This window comes from Danio rerio, chromosome 6 (genome assembly GCF_052040795.2).
Source record: "Danio rerio strain M-AB ecotype USA chromosome 6, GRCz13ab, whole genome shotgun sequence".
In the NCBI taxonomy this organism is placed as follows: domain Eukaryota; kingdom Metazoa; phylum Chordata; class Actinopteri; order Cypriniformes; family Danionidae; genus Danio; species Danio rerio.
Genome location: NC_141026.1, coordinates 59578376 through 59597500, shown reverse-complemented (window position 1 = coordinate 59597500; position 19125 = coordinate 59578376). Strand labels below are relative to the sequence as shown.

At 36.4% G+C, this 19125-nt stretch overlaps 1 protein-coding gene across 1 annotated transcript in view; it reads right to left on the bottom strand.

Annotated features, from left to right (window-relative positions):
* Window positions 1–19125, bottom strand: part of necab3 (N-terminal EF-hand calcium binding protein 3) — an 80052-nt gene that overhangs the window by 56937 nt on the left and 3990 nt on the right. Inside the window, exon 2 of the mRNA XM_087258221.1 lies at window positions 3655–3679. Within this exon, the coding sequence (XP_087114347.1) occupies window positions 3655–3679 (25 nt within the window). The remainder of the gene's footprint in view (window positions 1–3654; window positions 3680–19125) is intronic.

Below are 19125 nucleotides of genomic sequence, written 5' to 3'. Positions count from 1 at the left end.
TACAAGGCAGGATGGATCCATGCTTTCATGTTGCTGACGCCAAATTCTGACCCGACCATCCGAATGTGGCAGCAGAAATGGAGACTCATCAGAGCAGGCGACGTTTCTCCAATCTTCTATTGTCCAGTTTTGGTGAGTCTGTGTGAATTGTAGCCTCAGTTTCCTGTTCTTAGCTGACAGGAGCGGCACCCGGTGTGCTCTTCTGCTGCTGTAGCCCATCCGCCTCAAGGTTGGACTTGTTGTGTGTTCAGAGATGCTCTTCTGCAGACCTCGGTTGTAACGAGTGCTTATTTGAGTCACTGTTGCCTTCTATCAGCTGGAACCAGTCTGGCCATTCTCCTCTGACCTCTGGCATAAACAAGGCATTTGCGCCCACAAAACTGCCGCTCACTGGATATTTCCTCTTTTTCAGGCCATTCTCTGTAAACCCTAGAGATGGTTGTGCATCAGATCAGCAGTTTCTGAAATACTCAGACCAGCCCATCTGGCACCAACAACCATACCACATTCAAAGTCACTTAAATCCCCTTTCTTCCCCATTCTCAGTTTGAACTGCAGCAGATCGTCCTGACCATGTCTACTCGCCTAAATGCACTGAGTTGCTGCCATGTGATTGGCTGATTAGAAATTTGGGTCCCACTTTATATTAAGTGGCCTTAACTAATATGTACTTAAACAGGAATTAATAGTTTGTTGCAATGTATTTATTGTGTAAATACATGTATTTACTGTGTACTTATGCTTGATTAAATACAAGTATGTAATTACATCTGTAGTTAAATTTTGTAATTACATTGGTAAATACACTATTGACCATCCCTTACACTTTAACCCACCCTTAAACCTACCCACACCACCAAACCTGTTCATAACCCAACCCCTATCCCAACTCAAAAGCACCACAAGTGTTCTCAAATACATCATAAACACAGTAAGTACATTGTATTTATTTTTTTGATGCAAGTACAAAGTAGTTAAAGACACTTAATATAAAGTGGGACCGAAATTTGCACTGATGAGCAGTTGGACAGGTGTACCTAATAAAGTGGCCGTTAAGTGTATAAATACGTGCATAGACATAAAGATGCTATAAAAGTTTTTCCAATACTCAACAGTTTTGAAATTATGGATTTCTGGCTGGTTGCTAGGTGCTCGAGTCTCTCCTTTAATATGATTGTGTGAGATTTCTTCATCCAGAAGGTGTAAATAGCGCATCTGATCGCTACCCTGCATACAACACACTTAATATTAGAGGCTTATTGTTGATTATGAGCAATATTGATGCAGCCTTCTAGCAAAGCGCACTAATTACAGCCTTCACAGCACACATTTCTGTGTCTGCCGCTCTTGTATTCTCCCACTCCACTTCTGCTTCTGTATTTCTCTCTGTCCTTGGCCATGATGAGAGCATGATTGAAGTGGCAAGAAGGTAATTGGCATTCAGGAACAATGATAATGACCTCTGAAAGGACTGCGCTGCCCCGCTGACAGCCACTCATTTCTGATTTGTTTGGACGGCACATCTTTCTGTTCATTTGGCCCTGGCTGGCGCTCCACACGCATTACAGTTCTTTGAAGAATAAACAGGCATTTGGTGACAGGCTGGTCACTGCAGATTAACCAGAGACTCAGCATTCAGACGCTGGCAGATATTATGCATAGTGAATACAAATGCAAAGCTTTGTTTTGTTTTATTTGCAACCGGCTATTAGCACTAGCAAAAACTGCACTGAGAAAATGGCTGTTCCTCAATATGCGTTCTTATTTATGAAGTTAAAATCAAGTGTTTTAGACTTGAGCATCAGTATGTTCATTTTTAGGATATCTAAAATGACAAAATCAAGACTCATTAAGAAGATATAAACCTGATATAAACAGTTTGTCCCTTCCGCCTGAGTTTCTTTTTTGTTAAACACAAATTGCAATATTTTAAAAAAAGCTGAAAGCCTGTAACCATTGACTTTCATGGTAGAAAAAACAAATACTGTGAAAGTCAATGGTTACAGGTTTTCAGCATTCTTCAAAATATCTTCTTTTGTGTTTAACACAAGAAACTCCTAAAGGTTTGAATCAAGTAAAACATGAGTAAATGATGACAGACTTAAAAAACTATAGACTTCCATAGTAGAAAAAAATATTATGAAAGTCAATGGTTACAGGTTTTCAGCATTCTCCAAAATATCTTCTGTTGTGTCCGACACAATAAAGAAATTCCTAAAGGTTTGACACAATAAAGGATAAGCAAATGATGACAGAATTTATAAAACTATTAACTTTTTTAGAAGAAAAAAACAAGTACCATGAAAGTTAATGGTTACAGATTTTCAGCATTCTTCAAAATATCTTCTTTTGTGTCCAACACATAAAAGAAACTCATAAAGGTTTGGAACAAGTAAAAGATGAGTACAAGATAATATAATTTATAAAATCTGAAAACATAAAACTATTGACTTCCAAAACAAAAACTGTGGAAGTAAATGGTTACAGGTTTTCAGTATTCTTCAAAGTATCTTATTTTGCATTCAACACATAAAAGAAACTCATTAAGGTTTGGAACAAGTAAAGGATGAGTAAATGATGACAGAATTTATAAAAGCTGAACACATGAAACTACTGACTTCCAAAACAAATACTACGAAAGTTAATGGTTACAGATTTTCAGTATTTTTAAAAATATCTTCTTTTTGTGCTTAACGCAAGAAAGAAACTCCTAAAGGTTTGTATTAAATAAAAGATGAGTACATGATAATAGAATTTATAAAAACTGAAAACATAAAACTATTGAGTACCAAAATAAATACTATGAAAGTAAATGGTTACAGGCTTTCAGCATTCTTAAAAATATCTTATTTTGTGCTTAACACAAGAAAAAAAAATAAAGGTTTGACTCAAATAAAGAATGAGTAAATAATGACAGAATTTATAAAAGCTGAAAACATAAAACTATTGACTACCAAAACAAATACAATGGAAGTCAATGGTTACAGGTTTTCAGCATTCTTCGAAATATCTTCTTTTGTGTCCAACACAAGAGAGAAACTTCTAAAGGTTTGAATCAAGTAAAGGATGAGTAAATGATGACAGAATTTATAAAAGCTGGAACATGAAACTACTGACTCCCAAAACAAATACTATGGAAGTCAATGGTTACAGGTTTTCAGCATTCTTCAAAATATCTTCTTTTGTGTCCAGCACATAAGAGAAATTCAGAACAATTTAAAACAAGTAAAGGATGAGTAAATGATGACAGAATTTAAAAAACTATATCCATAGTAGAAGAAACAAATACTATGGATGTCAGTGGTTACAGGTTTTCAGCATTCTTCAAAACGTCTTCTTTTGCATTTAATACAAAAATGAAACTCCTAAAGGTTTAAAACATTTGAAGGGTATATAAATGATGGCCGGGTGAACTTTCCCTTTAAAGCACAATCTCAGAGCAATAACAGCTTCTGTATATAGTTTTATCACACCTAGCGAGATTGCATGCAACCAATTATTTCCACAAACTCAACACATTTACAGCAGCTAAGCACAACTGCACAAACAAATGCTTTTCATTTCACTATTTTGAATTTAAAATAAGAACAAAATGCTGTGCAAAAGTGACAAGAAAAACACGTTAAATGTGGAGCAGCAAAAGGTCATGCTCACCGTTTTTGTCAGCTCTGCGGAAAATCTGTGAAGAGAGATGGAAAAAAAGCAGTCAATGGCAAGTTTATGAGCGTGAGCAGCATTCAGAAGCGTTGAGGATTGATGAAATGTTCAGCCGTGATCAATACTGAACATCATTTGGCCTTTAATGAACTTTACATATTCACAGATGTTACTGAGGTGCCTTTATTAAGCCTGTTAAATTAACAAACAAGTCATCCGATATTGAAAACCATTCACAACATACACTCTGTCTGCAGATGACTAAAACACACTCCTTATATTGATTTATTCAAATGTGCAATGCTAATTCTGACTTTGAGGCAGTGTCAGTGGCAGAATAATGGACTTTTATCAGAGAAAAATAACTGATTAACAGATTTCCTTTACTATCTGCTCCTTTACTAACTCATAAAATAGAGTTACCAAAAAATAGTGTTTTTTGTTATGCTGCATTTGCTTCATAAAACACAATAAAAGAAACTCCTAAGGAGTTTGAAACAAGTAAAGGATGAGTAAATGATGACAGAATTTATAAGAGCTGAAAATATAAAACTTACGACTTCCAAAACCAACACTACGAAAATCGATACATACAATGGAAGTCAGTGGTTACAGGTTTTCAGCATTCTTCAAAATATCTTCTTTTGCATTTTACACAAGAAAGAATCTCAAAAAGGTTTGAAACAAGTAAAGGATGAGTAAATGATGACAGAATTTATAAAACTATTGACTTCCATTGTAGAAAAAATACTATGAAAGTCAATGGTTACAGGTTTTTAGCATTTTTCAAAATATCTTCTTTTGTGCTTAACACATAAAAAGATCTCCTAAAGGTTTGAAGCAAGTAAAGGATGTGTAAATCATGACAGAATTTATAAAAGCTGAAAACAAAACAATTGACTCCCAAAACAAATACAATGGAAGTCAGTGGTTACAGGTTTTCAGCATTCTTCTTATTCTCTTTTTTTGTGTCCAACACAAGAAAGAAATTCCTAAAGGTTTGACACAATAATGGATGAGTAAATGATGACAGAACTTATTTATAAAACTATTAACTTTCTTAAAAGAAAAAACAAGTACTATGAAAGTTAATGGTTACAGGTTTTCAGCATTCTTCAAAATATCTTCTTTTGTGTTCAACACAAGAAAAAAACTCTAAAGCTTTAAAACAAGTAAAGGATGAGTAAATGATGACAGAATTTATAAAAGCTGAAAACATGAAACCATTGACTTTCAAAACAAATACTATGAAAGTCAATGGTTACAGGTTTTTAGCATTCTTCAAAATATCTTCTTTTGTGTCCAAACACAAGAAAGAAACTCCTTAAGGTTTGAATCAAGTAAAAAATGAGTAAATGATGACAGAATTTATAAAACTATTGACTTCCATAGTAGAAAAAAACAAATGCTATGAAAGTCAATGGTTACAGGTTTTTTTAGCATTCTTCAAAATATCTTCTTTTTCATTTAACACAAGAAAGAAACTCCTAAAGGTTTGAAACAAGTAAAGGATGAGTAAATGATGACAGAATTTATAAAAGCTGAAAACATGAAACTATTGACTATAGAATAATGGACTTTTATCAGAGAGAAAAAACTGACAGATTTTCTTTACTATCTGCTCCTTTACTAACTCATAAAATAGAGTTACCAAAAAATAGTGTTTTTGTTATTCTGCATTTGCATTTGTTCCATAAAAAAGGTTAAATACTTAAATTATCTACAAAAGTTGGCGGTTCATTCTGCTGTGGCGACCCCTGATTAATAAAGGGGCGAACATAGGCGCTGCGAGGGGGGGGGTTGTGGGGGCTTAAGCCCCTGATGTATTGTCAAAAGCCACTGATCGTTTGGAATATGTTGCACTTAAATAAAAATAGGTTGTAGAACATTTATTTTGTATTCCAAGTACTTAAAAATACCACATACATCACGCGCATTCCACTCAACGCAGCTGTCAGTATTTAAAGTCAGCTGTTCAGCAGTACCTGTTTCTACCGGCAGGTGGGAGTGGCACTGTTGTCGCATGGTGCTGAAAAAGTCCCGCCACTGCACTGTCATTCATTCATTATTTTGAGGAGCTGAAGCAGATGAGGTAATAATAATACAACTGTTTCCCCAACTTGTAACTACTGATGAAGCTTAATATTTGTTTTCACAGTATAAAATGTGTGTAGATTTGGTGAGATAAAAAACTGTAACCAATAAAACGTGCATCATATAATGTAAATACATGCGAATTAGTCAGAAAATTGTACTAGCTTTCTAGATATGATATAGATATCTAGACATGTTTATCTACATATCTGTTTCTGTATTGTTAAATCAGTGAGTTCATGCCTCTAGCATATTATTTTACAGCTATATTCTACTGTAACATGCTATGTCAGTAAGCATTAAAATATGAATGGACTTTCTTATGAAAATGCCTAAGATGGCTGGAAGAACACATGCTGCAGTCATGTAAATGATCAGTTGAAGCCTTTTATGTTTATCCAGATCTTATTTGTCTTCAACTACAGCAATAGCTGGATGCCTTCATCCATATTAAGGATTTCCTGGACTGTTCTACTACATATGTGGTAGGCGTATGTGGAATTTCTGCTCAGGTATGAATGAAATAGGCATTACATGCATTTAAAGTGCTACAATGCCCACATCAGACTATTTTGAGGAACACTGAAAAAATCTCCCTCTAAAGAAAATTGAAGTAAACAAATTTCTAGCATTTAGATCTTTATTTTTATTTTTGTATTGTTGTTTTTATACAATTGTTAGATCAAAAATAGTAGCATATTGAATATCAATATTATGCTGGTATTGAATTTAGATATTCCAGTATCTGGACAACACTACACCTTATCACTTTCGACCCTATAACGCCCATGGGGACTAAGCAGAAAATGAATGAATTAATGTTGGGGGGGAATTAAAGCATTAAAGCAACTCAAACAATAAATAATCATTATAAGATCAGTTTAGCTCATGCTTAATGTGGTGAGCAAAATCTCAAATCTCAAAATAATGTCAAAAGAAAAAACAAAAGGAAAAAGTTAATTTGCTTACCCCATTGGCAAATTATTTTGCTTATTTTAACCAAAAACTCACTTATTTTTGGCATTTTATGCCTTAAAACAGGCCTGACCTTTTTCTAGTTTAGAAAATGCTTCTTGGTTTATGAAGTTTGAAATATTTGGATTAGAAACAAGACCAAAAAACTAAGTAAGAAAGCATTTTTTGCAGAGCAGAAAAGTGATTTTTTTTTTATTTTCCTTCCGTGCAACTTTGCCATCGATCGATCTGTCATCAAAAAGCATAATCAGAAAACATAAATAAATAAACAAATAAATAAATAAATAATACCTAAATAAATAAATAATAAATAAATAAATAATACCTAAATAAATAAATAATTAAGCAAATAAATAAATAAATAAACAATTAAGCAAACAAACAAACAAACAAATAAATAATGCCTAAATAAATAAATAATTAAGCAAATAAATAAACAAACAAATAAATAAATAAACAAACAATAAAGCAAGCAAACAAACAAATAAACAAATAAATAAATAAATACCTAAATAAATAACTAATTAAGCAAATAAACAAATAAATAAATAAATACCTAAATAAATAAATAATTAAGCAAATAAACAAACAAACAAATAAATAAATAAATAAATACCAAATTAAGAAAATTAAATACTCAAGAACATGGCATCAGAATAACTGGATACAGATGGGAAAAAATTATAATAATGAAAATAAAAATAATGAATAAAAAAAACAAAACAAAGATAAATATAAATCCTAAAATGTTTAAACAAACAAATAAATAAACAAATTTTTGATATCAGTTTTTACAATTTATTTAGATCTTATTTGAATCTGTAGGTATAGGAATGTTTAGTCTTTTATAACATATTTTTCAGACCCCAAAAGCGTGATAGTTGAAAAGCATGGTTTTCTAGAAAAAAAAAAACATACGTCGGCAGAATTTATGCTTACATTTGAGAGTCTCAACCGAGTCTCAATCCTTCTAGCATGCAGAAGCCATAAGAACAGAGACATTTGAAGGATAATGAAAACCATAAATTCTGCCGGTACACACAAACTTTGGTTCATTATAATGCAGAAAATAATCCTGTTATTGACCTCAACGTCTCCTGAGTCTAGTTTTACATCCTCTGGCTTGACTATATCATGATATGGTGAAGGTTTGAGGGTGAGAAACTCTTCAGGACGGTTTGGCAGTGTGGATTTTGATGGTGTTGACAGTGCTATCATCCAGTGGCTAAACACGGCTCATTCACACCAGGACGGGGTCGCCACCCTGATAGACTTTTCTCTTTTGACTCCTGGTGTGCTTTTAACACCATCTGCCCTACACTTTCTTGCTTTCAGTCCAATCAACTGCTGTAGTGTCTATGTACAGTCCTTTATCTTCAACATGTTATCTGCAGGTTACTCTAGGATTATATTAGCGAACATGCAGACGGTTACAGTTCAATAAGTTCCTACCATCGCCGAATAGACCACCACGTTAACCATAGACTTCCTCAGCTAAAATATCAGCACACAAGTTTCAAGCTAATATGTTTAGCTTAGATTATTGTATTACAACCGTCCTATAGTATTATGAAAAGTCATAGCTTTAGTAGCCTATAAAATTTATTTTCTTTTCGGCTTAGTCCCTTTATTAATTTGGGGTCGCCACAGCGGAATGAACCGCCAACTATTCCAACATATGTTTTACACAACGAATGCGCTTCCATCTGCAACCCAGTACTGGGAAACTTTCATACACACTCATTCAACACACACATACACTACGGTCAATTTATTTATCAAATCCCCTATAGCGCATGAACCACCAACTTTCATTCATTCATTCATTTTCCTTCAGCTAAGTCCCTTTATTAATCAGGGGTTTCCACAGCGGAATGATCCCCCAACTTTTATTCATTCATTCATTCATTTTCCTTCAACTAAGTCCCTTTATTTATCAGGGGTTGCCACAGGGGAATGAACCACCAACTTTCAATCATTCATTTTCCTTCAGCTAAGTCGCTTTATTAATCAGGGGTTGTCACAGCGGAATTAACCACCAACTTTCATTCATTCATTTTCCTTCAGCTAAGTCCCTTTATTAATCAGGGGTTTCCACAGCGGAATGATCCCCCAACTTTCATTCATTCATTCAGTCATTCATTTTCCTTCAGCTAAGTTCCTTTACTAATCAGGGGTCGCCACAATGGAATGAACCACCAACTTTCATTCATTCATTTTCCTTCAGCTTAGTCACTTTATTAATCAGGGGTTGTCACAGCAGAATGAACCCCCAACTTTCATTAATTAATTAATTCATTCATTTTCCTTCAGCTAAGTCCCTTTATTAATCAGGGGTTGCCACAGTGGAATAAACCACCAACTTTTATTCATTCATTCATTCATTCATTCATTCATTCATTTTCCTTCAGCTTAGTCCCTTTATTAATCAGGGGTTGCCACAGTGGAATAAACCACCAACTTTTATTCATTCATTCATTTGTTCTATTTTGAAGTTTAAATTAATTTACATTGTTAATTTTCTCAAAAACCAAGATGCAAATTTAAGAGATCTGTCATGATTTAAGTATTCGACTACAAAACAGGACAAAATACAGAAGAAAAAAGTTGAATCAAATATTTGTACATGCTTTAACTTTATATTATCTGGTCTGATTTGAAATTAAAGATATTTTTAACACTTTAATTCTTTAAACAAACAAATGAACAATTCTTAAAACCACTTTATTTTACTCGTCTATTCATTCATTCATTCATTTTCTTCTCAGCTTAGTCCCTTTATTAATCTGGGGTCGCCAACGCGGAATGAACCCCCAACTTATCCAGCAAATGTTTTACGCAGCGGATGCCCTTCCAGCCACAACCCATCACTGGGAAATTCACATGTCTAATTCACATTAAATAATTATTTTAATAAACATCATGCATGTTGTTGACAGCAATGCACTTTAGTGGTTATCCATAACTCGTCCACTTCAGATTCGCTTCATTAAATTTGGATGATCCACACCATCATCTGCTATCCTGGTAAATCTGTGAGCACTTTTTTAAAGCCAGTCTTTATTTATGCAACTTTTATCCATGCAAATCCTTTCATCGTGAAGTATGAAGAGTTTTTTTGTTTTAGCTGTCCTACAAAATATTCCTCTAATCTGTCGTTCCTGTTGTTATTTCAGCCATTTCTCTGCTGTTTACTTCTTTAATGTAGTTTTTCTCGCTGTAAGCTCCACCATGAGAGCTAAATTTCTCCTCCGGGGTCTACATCTATAGTTTGACAGGCGGCCAATTTATTATATCTCATAAAATACAGCTGTAAGTGTTCAGATTTTACAGCTTAGCAAAGCAAAAGGGGACCTGGAGACTTACTAGAAAAGCGAATTGTGAATGCATTATTTATTTTTTGGTGACACTGTGGCACAGTTGGCAGTTCATTCCACTGTGGTGACTAAGTTGAAAAGAAAATGAATGAATGAAAATACACACATTACGTTAAACCTGAATGCACACAGACTCGTGGAGATGTGTGTGCCTCAAAGTTTCACAATCTTTTAAATCTATCCGCAATCTCGTTATAAATGCGAATTTTAAAACTGCTAACTGCTAAATGAAAACGTCACCCAGACAAGTGGCATCACTAAAATCGATAGCTGAATTCAAACACTGCATGCATTTGGCAGAAAGCCACATGCACTGAAACCAACGCTGACTAATCCCTTTAAAGCAGATTAATCTGAAGCAAAACGACACCAGGAAAGAGCTTAAAAGGTGAAACACGCACTCAGTTGATGAAGAGCAGGCTGCATGTCTGTTGATTCTTCAGCTTCACGTGAACACAATACAGTCTGCATAAGCCAGATGTGCAATAGTGCATTGCCAAAAGATAAGTGTAGGATAATGCATCATTAACAATGTCCTTTAAAGGTCATTCGAGCTTCCTGCGGAGGGATCGTTTCCAATGGCTTTCTGGCAGGTGTTGAGTCAGTGGGGACACACGGGTCCTACTGACTCCGTTCACTAGAAAGGGAACAAACCATTCGCATAGGGTTGAAAAAAATCTGACATTGCAATATTTTTTTTTGGTCTGCGATATACAGTCAAAATTATTTTTCTTTTTCAAATATTTCCCAAATGATGTTTAACAGAGCAAGGGTTTTTTTCATATTATTTCCTATCATATTTTTTCTTCTGGAGAAAGTCTTACTTAAATTAAAACTATTATGATTAGAAATGAGCGACGCGGTGGCGCAGTAGGTAGTGTTGTCGACTCACAGCAAGAAAGTCGCTGGTTCGAACCTCGGCTTGGCTCAGTTGGCGTTTCTGTGTGGAGTTTGCATGTTCTCCCTGCGTTCGCATGGGTTTTCTCCGGGTGCTCCGGTTTCCCCCACAGTCCAAAGACATGCGGTACAGGTGAACTGGGTAGGCTAAATTGTCTGTAGTGTATGAGTGTGTGTGTGAATGAGTGTGTGGATGTTCCCAGAGGCGACGCAGTGGCGCAGTGGGTAGCACGTTCGCCTCACAGCAAGAAGGTCTGGGTCGCTGGTTCGATCCTCGGCTCAGTTGGCGTTTCTGTGTGGAGTTTGCATGTTCTCCCTGCGTTCTTGTGGGTTTCCTCCGGGTGCTCCGGTTTCCCCCACAGTCCAAAGACATGTGCAAAGACAGGTACAGGTGAATTGGGTAGGCTAAACTGTCCGTAGTGTATGAGTGTGTGTATGTGTGTGTGTATATATGTTTCCCAGAGATGGGTTGTGGCTGGAAGGGCATCCGCTGTGTAAAAACATGCTTGATGAGTTGGCGGTTCATTCCGCTGTGGCGACCCCGGATTGATAAAGGGACTAAGCCGACAAGAAAATTAATGAATGAATGTTTCCCAGAGATGGGTTGCGGCTGAAAGGGCATCCCCTGCGTAAAAACGTGCTGGATGAGTTGGCGGTTCATTCCGCTGTGGCGACCCCGGATTGATAAAGGGACTAAGCCGACAAGAAATGAATGAATGATTAAAAATGTGTTGAACAAATCTTCTTTTCATTAAACACAAATTGGGGAATAATATAGGGGGAAAAATAAACTACGGGCTATTTTAGCCTTGTGAAGTTGAGTAAAACAAACTCGTTCAAAATTAACGTAACAGAGCCTCATAAGTTTAAACAATTTGTCGAGTTTGAAGATCTGAGTTTTAAGATCAGTTTTCATCCTTGTAGATGCTCTGTTGAACTGTTTTCAGTTTTTCCACTTGCAAAGTCCGCCATGTAAATAGCAAATGCGACATGGCGCAACACAACTGGCTCTTAAAGGGAATGGGAGATGAGACTCTGATTAGTTTATTCTCAAAACACACCCATAACTCATTTAGAGAATAAGCTCAACCCTGTTAGACCATGCGCCATGGCAAAAAGCTGATTTTTCCAAACTTAAATTAGCAAAAGTGGATTCTGACACGCCCTGAATGCGTTTGCGCCCTGCGCTTTGGACTTTCCGCATGGATCGTCAAAATAGAGCCCTAAGACTTGCATTTCTCAGTGAAACAGACTGCGAGTCTCAAGTGTTAAAACGTGCTTTCCTGCAATGCAGCGGACAGAGGTTGTGTTTGTGGGAGGTATTTATTCGCTCCCAGAGGCGATAATTGCTAATCATCTTTCCCGAGTCCGTATCTTAGAAAATGTCTAAAGCCATCTGACATGAGAAGAGCAAACAGCTACTTATAATTCCCTCGACCCGCGTTTGAAGCTCTTGTGTGCCGATTCTGAACCGTGGGCTCTGAAGTAGAAAGAGATTTGGATTAACTAAGATGCTGTCAGGCCTATTTATAAAGCGTGACTCAACTGATATTGTGCTTATTTGAGTCAGGCTGCACAATCGTTTCATCATTGACGTCGTATTTTGTGTGACCCTTTTCACATTTGTGTGTTTCTCAGCAGTGAAATCATCATAGAGCTTAAGTCAACTTAGAGCGCAGTGTCAACCTACAATCCTATTAGCTGAAATAATACAAGAAAAAACTCCATAATGGTGTTATCAAGACTTTCAGAAAGAGGAAAACAATAGTGTGAGACTGATAATGGCAGTGAAAAGAGAGAATAATGTCAGATTTACTGTCCTGTGCATTAGAAACATACCTGTCAACCCTCCCATTTTTCCTGGGATTCTCCCGTATTTTACAGTTCTATCCCGCTATCATCCCGTAAAGGTATTTTCCCGTATTTCTCCCGTATTTTCAGTCTTTCCCTGAACAGCCGAGCCTCCCTATACCCATACCGCCGAACCACCAGGGGTCGCCCCTTGCTCTAAAACGTGAGTCTTCTGTGCTTTCGCTTTGTTTAGGAATGAAAACACTTATAAACAAATATTAAAAATGACGCGATTCCATTTCCTTTTGATTACAGGTGCATTCGCCCATCCTATACGATCCCCAAAACAGTCATATAACTTAATGGTGCATGACTGTCAGCTGACGTGCTCCATAGTGATGAACAGATGCTGTTTACCAAAAGGATTCTGTACACACGATTTCAAGCGGACTGAAAGTCTGGCTTTTGGGTGCTTGTTTAAACAGACATGTACACATAAATAATAATAATAACATATAAAGATGTCGATCTTGTTGGGTTTTTTTCCAAACACAATTAATTTCATCTTAAATGAGGATAAAAAGTTAGGAAAGCAGACAAATGCTTTCATTATAACATTAGATGTGTGCATTTTCAAGTGACACCTCTTATTTAATGTAATAAAAAAATCCTATTAAATGAGAGATTCATTCGTTGCTCTTTAATCAGAATGTGTGAGTTAAACAGTGGAGAAACGGCTAATGAGATTGATAGCTTGATTCTGTTTCATTATGATAGCTATTAATTTTAATAAGCTGAACTGTGTGCTAATGTATTTGCTGCTAATGTATATATTTATTTTTCTTTTTTTAATAATAATTTTAAAACATATTATATACAATTTACCTGTTTATTTACAATGAAACAGCTCTAAATGAACATATTTAGTAATTTTATTTTATTTTTTTATTTTTTTGGGGGGGTGTTGGGGGAATCCCTTATTATGGTGGGCTTATCCCTTATTTTCAAATCCCAATGTTGACAGGTATGATTAAAACACCTCACCAGTGTTGGGCAATAAGGCGTTACTAGTAATGCGTTACTGTCACGCCATTACGTTTGACAGAAACTAATACAGTAACGCATTACTTTTAAAATATATTAACTCTGCTATCAATACAATATGATGCGCTTGTCCATTACTTGGTAAACTATTTAATTTTGGCTGGAGTCTAGCCTACATCTTCCTGTTTACAGCATTGTGGAATTGGCGGATGCCAACCAACCACCACAAAGAAGACACGTCGTGTATGCGGCACCAGACTGGACAAAGTATAGCGAAGGCAGAGAGACCAAGTGGCAACCTCCTGCTCTGCCTCAGGAAGCCAATACGGAAGTTCATGGAAATTCATTGACTCGCCTTTGGGGGATGGCTCCAGGAACTCCAGATAATGATAAATTGATAGTCCTTTATTTATCAGGGGTCGCCACATAGATATATACATTAGATGTCGCCTACCCTGTTGTTGTCTATTGGAAGGAATGCGTCAATAGAACAGCCATTTTGGAACAGGGTAGCGCTCCTTAGAAATGAATGTGGGACCAAGGTACAGTGGAGGACTGTGGCCATCCAGAGCCAGAGAATTACACATATATCTATGATTGGGAGTTTTCCCGGAGGTCAGTATGCAAATGTAATTTTTTTTTTACAAAAAATTATAATTTTACATCACTTTTCTACATTGATGGATCAGTGACCGCACGGGCATTCCTGACAAAAAGCTTGTGTTTGTGAGTACAGAAATGTACTATTCACCCTCCCTGTTAAATTTGATCTAATCATGTCCTGAAACACAGCTCCTCTCCTGCTTTCACTTCTCATACTGACGGAGGGAGCGATTCGTTTGTGAATGAATCTCCGTTATGAACGACTCGATCACTAGCCGACAATAATACAAGTTTCTGGCAGCGCAGCATCTTGTTGTCATATTTCGTTTGCATTGTTTGCTGATTTTATTCAACAAACTAGCATAAGCCGAGTGTTTAGTGTGAGTTAGTGCTACTTTGCCTTGATGAATGCAGTAAGAGACTGTAAAATCATCAATAACGTTACCTGATTAGCACAAACGTTCGTAACTTACAAAAATGCAAAAAACTAAACCTTACCTATGAAATGTTCTGCCTTTGTGCTTTGTTTTGTTTGCTCATTACTACACCCGTAGACAGCGCTAAAGTCCCGCATCTTCACGTAATAACACTGTCTTGACTAGTGCAGCTGAATGACGTTTGTGCTGGGAGCACTGTACCAATATGGCGGCGCTATTGACGCATGCTCAGGGTCCCAATTCGATATCTAGTGTATATATCTATGGGGTCGCCACAGCACCAACTATTCCAGCATATATTTTACACAGCTGGCCAGTACTGGGAAACACCCATACAAACGGATTCACACACATATTCGTACACTGCAGCCAATTTAGTTCATCAATTCCCTTATAGCGCATGCGTTTGGACTGTGGGAGAAACCGGAGCACCCGGAGGAAACCCATGCAAACACGGACAGAAATGCCAACTGGTCCACCCAGGACTCAAATCAGCGACCTTCTTGCTGTGAGGCGACAGTGCTAACTACTGAGCATAAAACTCAAGTTTGGTGATGTATTGTGCTGAACGATGATATAAAAATGCATTTAATTTCACGCAAAGTTCAACATAGTGAGGATAAGTCCATAAAAAAAGAGATCTTTCACCATGATCTGAATTGCAAAGCATAAAAAAGCAACATTCGCAATCTTCTTTGATAAAACAACAAAAAATATAAGACAGAATCACACGCTGGGAACAGATTGAATTCTTCCGAGCAGCATTAATCACGACGCCCATCAGATCTGCCAGAAAACTTCTCTGTAATTGCTGCCATGATCAAAGACACACAACTTTTCTTCCCCGAGCGCCTGCTAAAGGATGAAGACTTAAGACAGAAACAATACTTTGACTTTTTTGTATCTCCCAAATGCGCCCGCTGAGCTGCTAATTTACACATTACAGAAATGCTGAAAACCTGAAGCTGCACCAGTGTTGCCAGATTGGAAATGTCAAAGTATCGTACCAGAACCTCAAAATTATCGTATTTGGAGGAAAATTATCGTACACGAGTCAAACTGAGAGTATACAGCTATTATCTAGACACATAGCGTTTTGACACAACGTGCAAAAACTAGGTACCTTGGTGGGAAGGTTCAAACTCCACCTCCGAGTTGCTGTCATTGAATGTTGCCAGATGTTGAGGGATTTATTTCACTGTACAAATTGGATGCCGTAATAGACTGCAAAATAGTGCTGGTTGGCTTGAAAGCAGTGCACACTCTGAGGTGTGCATGCTTTGTTCTGATGAGACTAACTTTGGAAAAAAACACGTTCACAAGACGCATTTGAATGGGGAAAAACGAGAACATCAAGGGAAAACTCCCGTCCTTCTCACCTTCCTTTACAGCACGAATTGTTTTAACATTATTGCTTAAAAGATCGACCTCAAACTGAAAACTACTGACCTAACCACGGGCGCACGCAGCAGGAGCGTTAACTCGTGAGAGAGAGCCATTCTTCACGTTGATTGGCTGAGAAGAGGCAACGTAAGATGAGATAGAAAACGTGCCTAACTCCACCTACTCCTCACAGACAGTACAGAAAAGATGCAGCTCGATCAATAAGTAAAGAAGCCCGAAGATTACAATGAAGTTACTTTTAAATGCCATAAAATTCTGAAATTATCGTACAAAATAGGATTTTTCTCATTATTGATCGTACATAGGTTGAAATTATCATACAAATACGATAATTATCGTACGTCTGGCAACACTGCGCTGCACGTATAAAATCAACATTAAATGTCTGCAACCTATTAGGTAAGAGCAAATATTTCAGACAAATGTAAGTCAGGGCATTATTTTATCCATCTGGAACTGATTGGATCGTGGACACTCCGCAAAAATGCTTGTCTTACTTCGATTTGGTGTCTTGTTACTAGTCCAAATATCAAACAATTCTTAAATCAAGAAGCATTTTATAGATTTCTTCAGAATATTGTCTTGTTTTAAGAATTAATGTCAAAATTTTGTGAGTTTTCCCTTAAAGCATGCTAAATAATCTGCCAATGAGGTCAGCAAAATAATCCAAAAAATAGTGTTTTTCGTTTTGACATGAGATTATTTTACACACCCCATTGGCTTTTAAGGAAAAACTTACTTAATTTTTCCATACTACTTCTTAAAACAAGACAATATTGTTTAGCTTGACTAGAAAATGCTTCTTGATTTAAGAAATGTAAGATATTTTGGACTAGAAACAAGACTAAAAATCGAAGGAAAGCAGTGCAGTGGGTGATTTTGAGTCAGATCTGAATGTGGATTGCATTGGGAGATCAATTTCACCCTCCAGAGCATTTCCATTTATCCCAATCATTATTTGATATCATTTCCATAACCTACATTATCTCTGCTGCATGGCAAAGATTGGAGAAAGAGGGCGTCATCCACACTCAAATGCTGACTTCTGACAGAAATAAAAGACCAATTAAAATGATTTGAATCAACACAATTCTTAAGTTTAGGTTTTTTTTGGACAATTTAATTGTTTTATGTTTAATCCATTAAGTTTTTTTTAAAGCCAGCATATTTTACAGTGTACAACAACAGCCAATGAGTTTAAATATTAGGCTATTCACTGAAATATTTGGCTATAGACTCAAAACAAATGATGTTTGCTCTTTGTTCAAACTACTTATTTAAAATGAGCTGAACCAACATTATTATTTTAGGAACAACTTAATTGTTTTATGTTCAATCACTCTTTCATTTTTCTTTGGCTTAGTGCCTTTATTAACCTGGAGTCGCCAACAGCGGAATGAACCGCCAACTTATCCTTCTGTGCTACCCACTGCACCCTTTTTAATGTTCAATCCACTTAAATTTGTAAAAACTAATATCATTTCATTTCCTTCGGCCTTATTTATCAGGGATCACCACAGCGGAATCCACCACCAACTATTTCAGCATGTTTTACACAGCAGATGCCCTTCTAGCTGCAATCCAGTCCTGGGAAACACCCATACACTCTCACATTCGCACACACGCATACACTATGGCCAATATTGTAAATCAATTTTCTTTAAAGCGCATGTGTTTGGACTGTGAGGGAAACCGAAGCACACGGAGGAAACCCATGACAACATGGGAGAACATGCAAACTCCACATAGAAATGCTAAACGACCCAGCCGGGACTTCAACCAGTGACCTTCTTGCTGTGACAGCGATGCACGGTCGAATCATGCAAAATGAAATCAGGAGCATGCACTTTAGGATTTCAGGTTGACTTTCACACACACAAACACACACACACAGACACACACACACACACACACATCGCCTCTGTTGTCAGACCCCCTCTATGACAGCTTATTTAACCCTGCTGAGAGAACATCTGCAACTTTTTATCTGTCACTAACACAAGAGCGCACAACCCTAAATGTGCCAAAGCAGGTACACGGATTCTACATTAAACACATCTACAACAAACAGTACATCACCTTTTAAGACAAGACATGCAGGAAAACGAAAGGCAAATATACAGCGCTCAGCGTATATGAGTACACCCCTCACAAATCTCTCCTTTAAATTCATATTTTAATAGGAAGCTCTACAATATTATATTTGTGCATGTACATTAGATTAGTCAGTACTGAAGCCAAATCTGGAGCTTATCTGACAAAATAACTTATGAGAACGGCCCAAAAACGAGTACAGCCAAATTTATATGTTAGAGAAAAAGATTAAATACACATTTAAAAAAAGAGGAAAAATCAAGAGAAGCAAAAAAAAAGGGGAAATTTTTGTTGAAATTTTGTAGGTTGTAATTTATTTTTATAGGTTATAATTTATATATATATAAAGAAATTACGCTTCTGGCATGTGTTTTTTTTTCTGGCATTTACCTTTTTTGGTCATCCGCAAACGGAAGTACATTATAATTATCTAGTTGTGTAGAAAACTATGGTTTAAATAGTAATGCAAACAAACATAGCAAACAGCTGCTTTAAATATGAATATTTTACAATTTGGGTTGTGAATTTAAACATTTAAAATGTTTTTTTATATATTTAACATTTAAAAATATATTTAAAATATGTATTTTTCATAGAAAATGAAACAAATCACAAATCTCTCTTTTAAATTCATATTTTAATAGGAAGCTCTACAATATTATATTTGTGCATGTACATTAGATTAGTCAGTACTGAAGCCAAATCTGGAGCTTATCTGACAAAATAACTTATGAGAGCGGCCCAAAAACGAG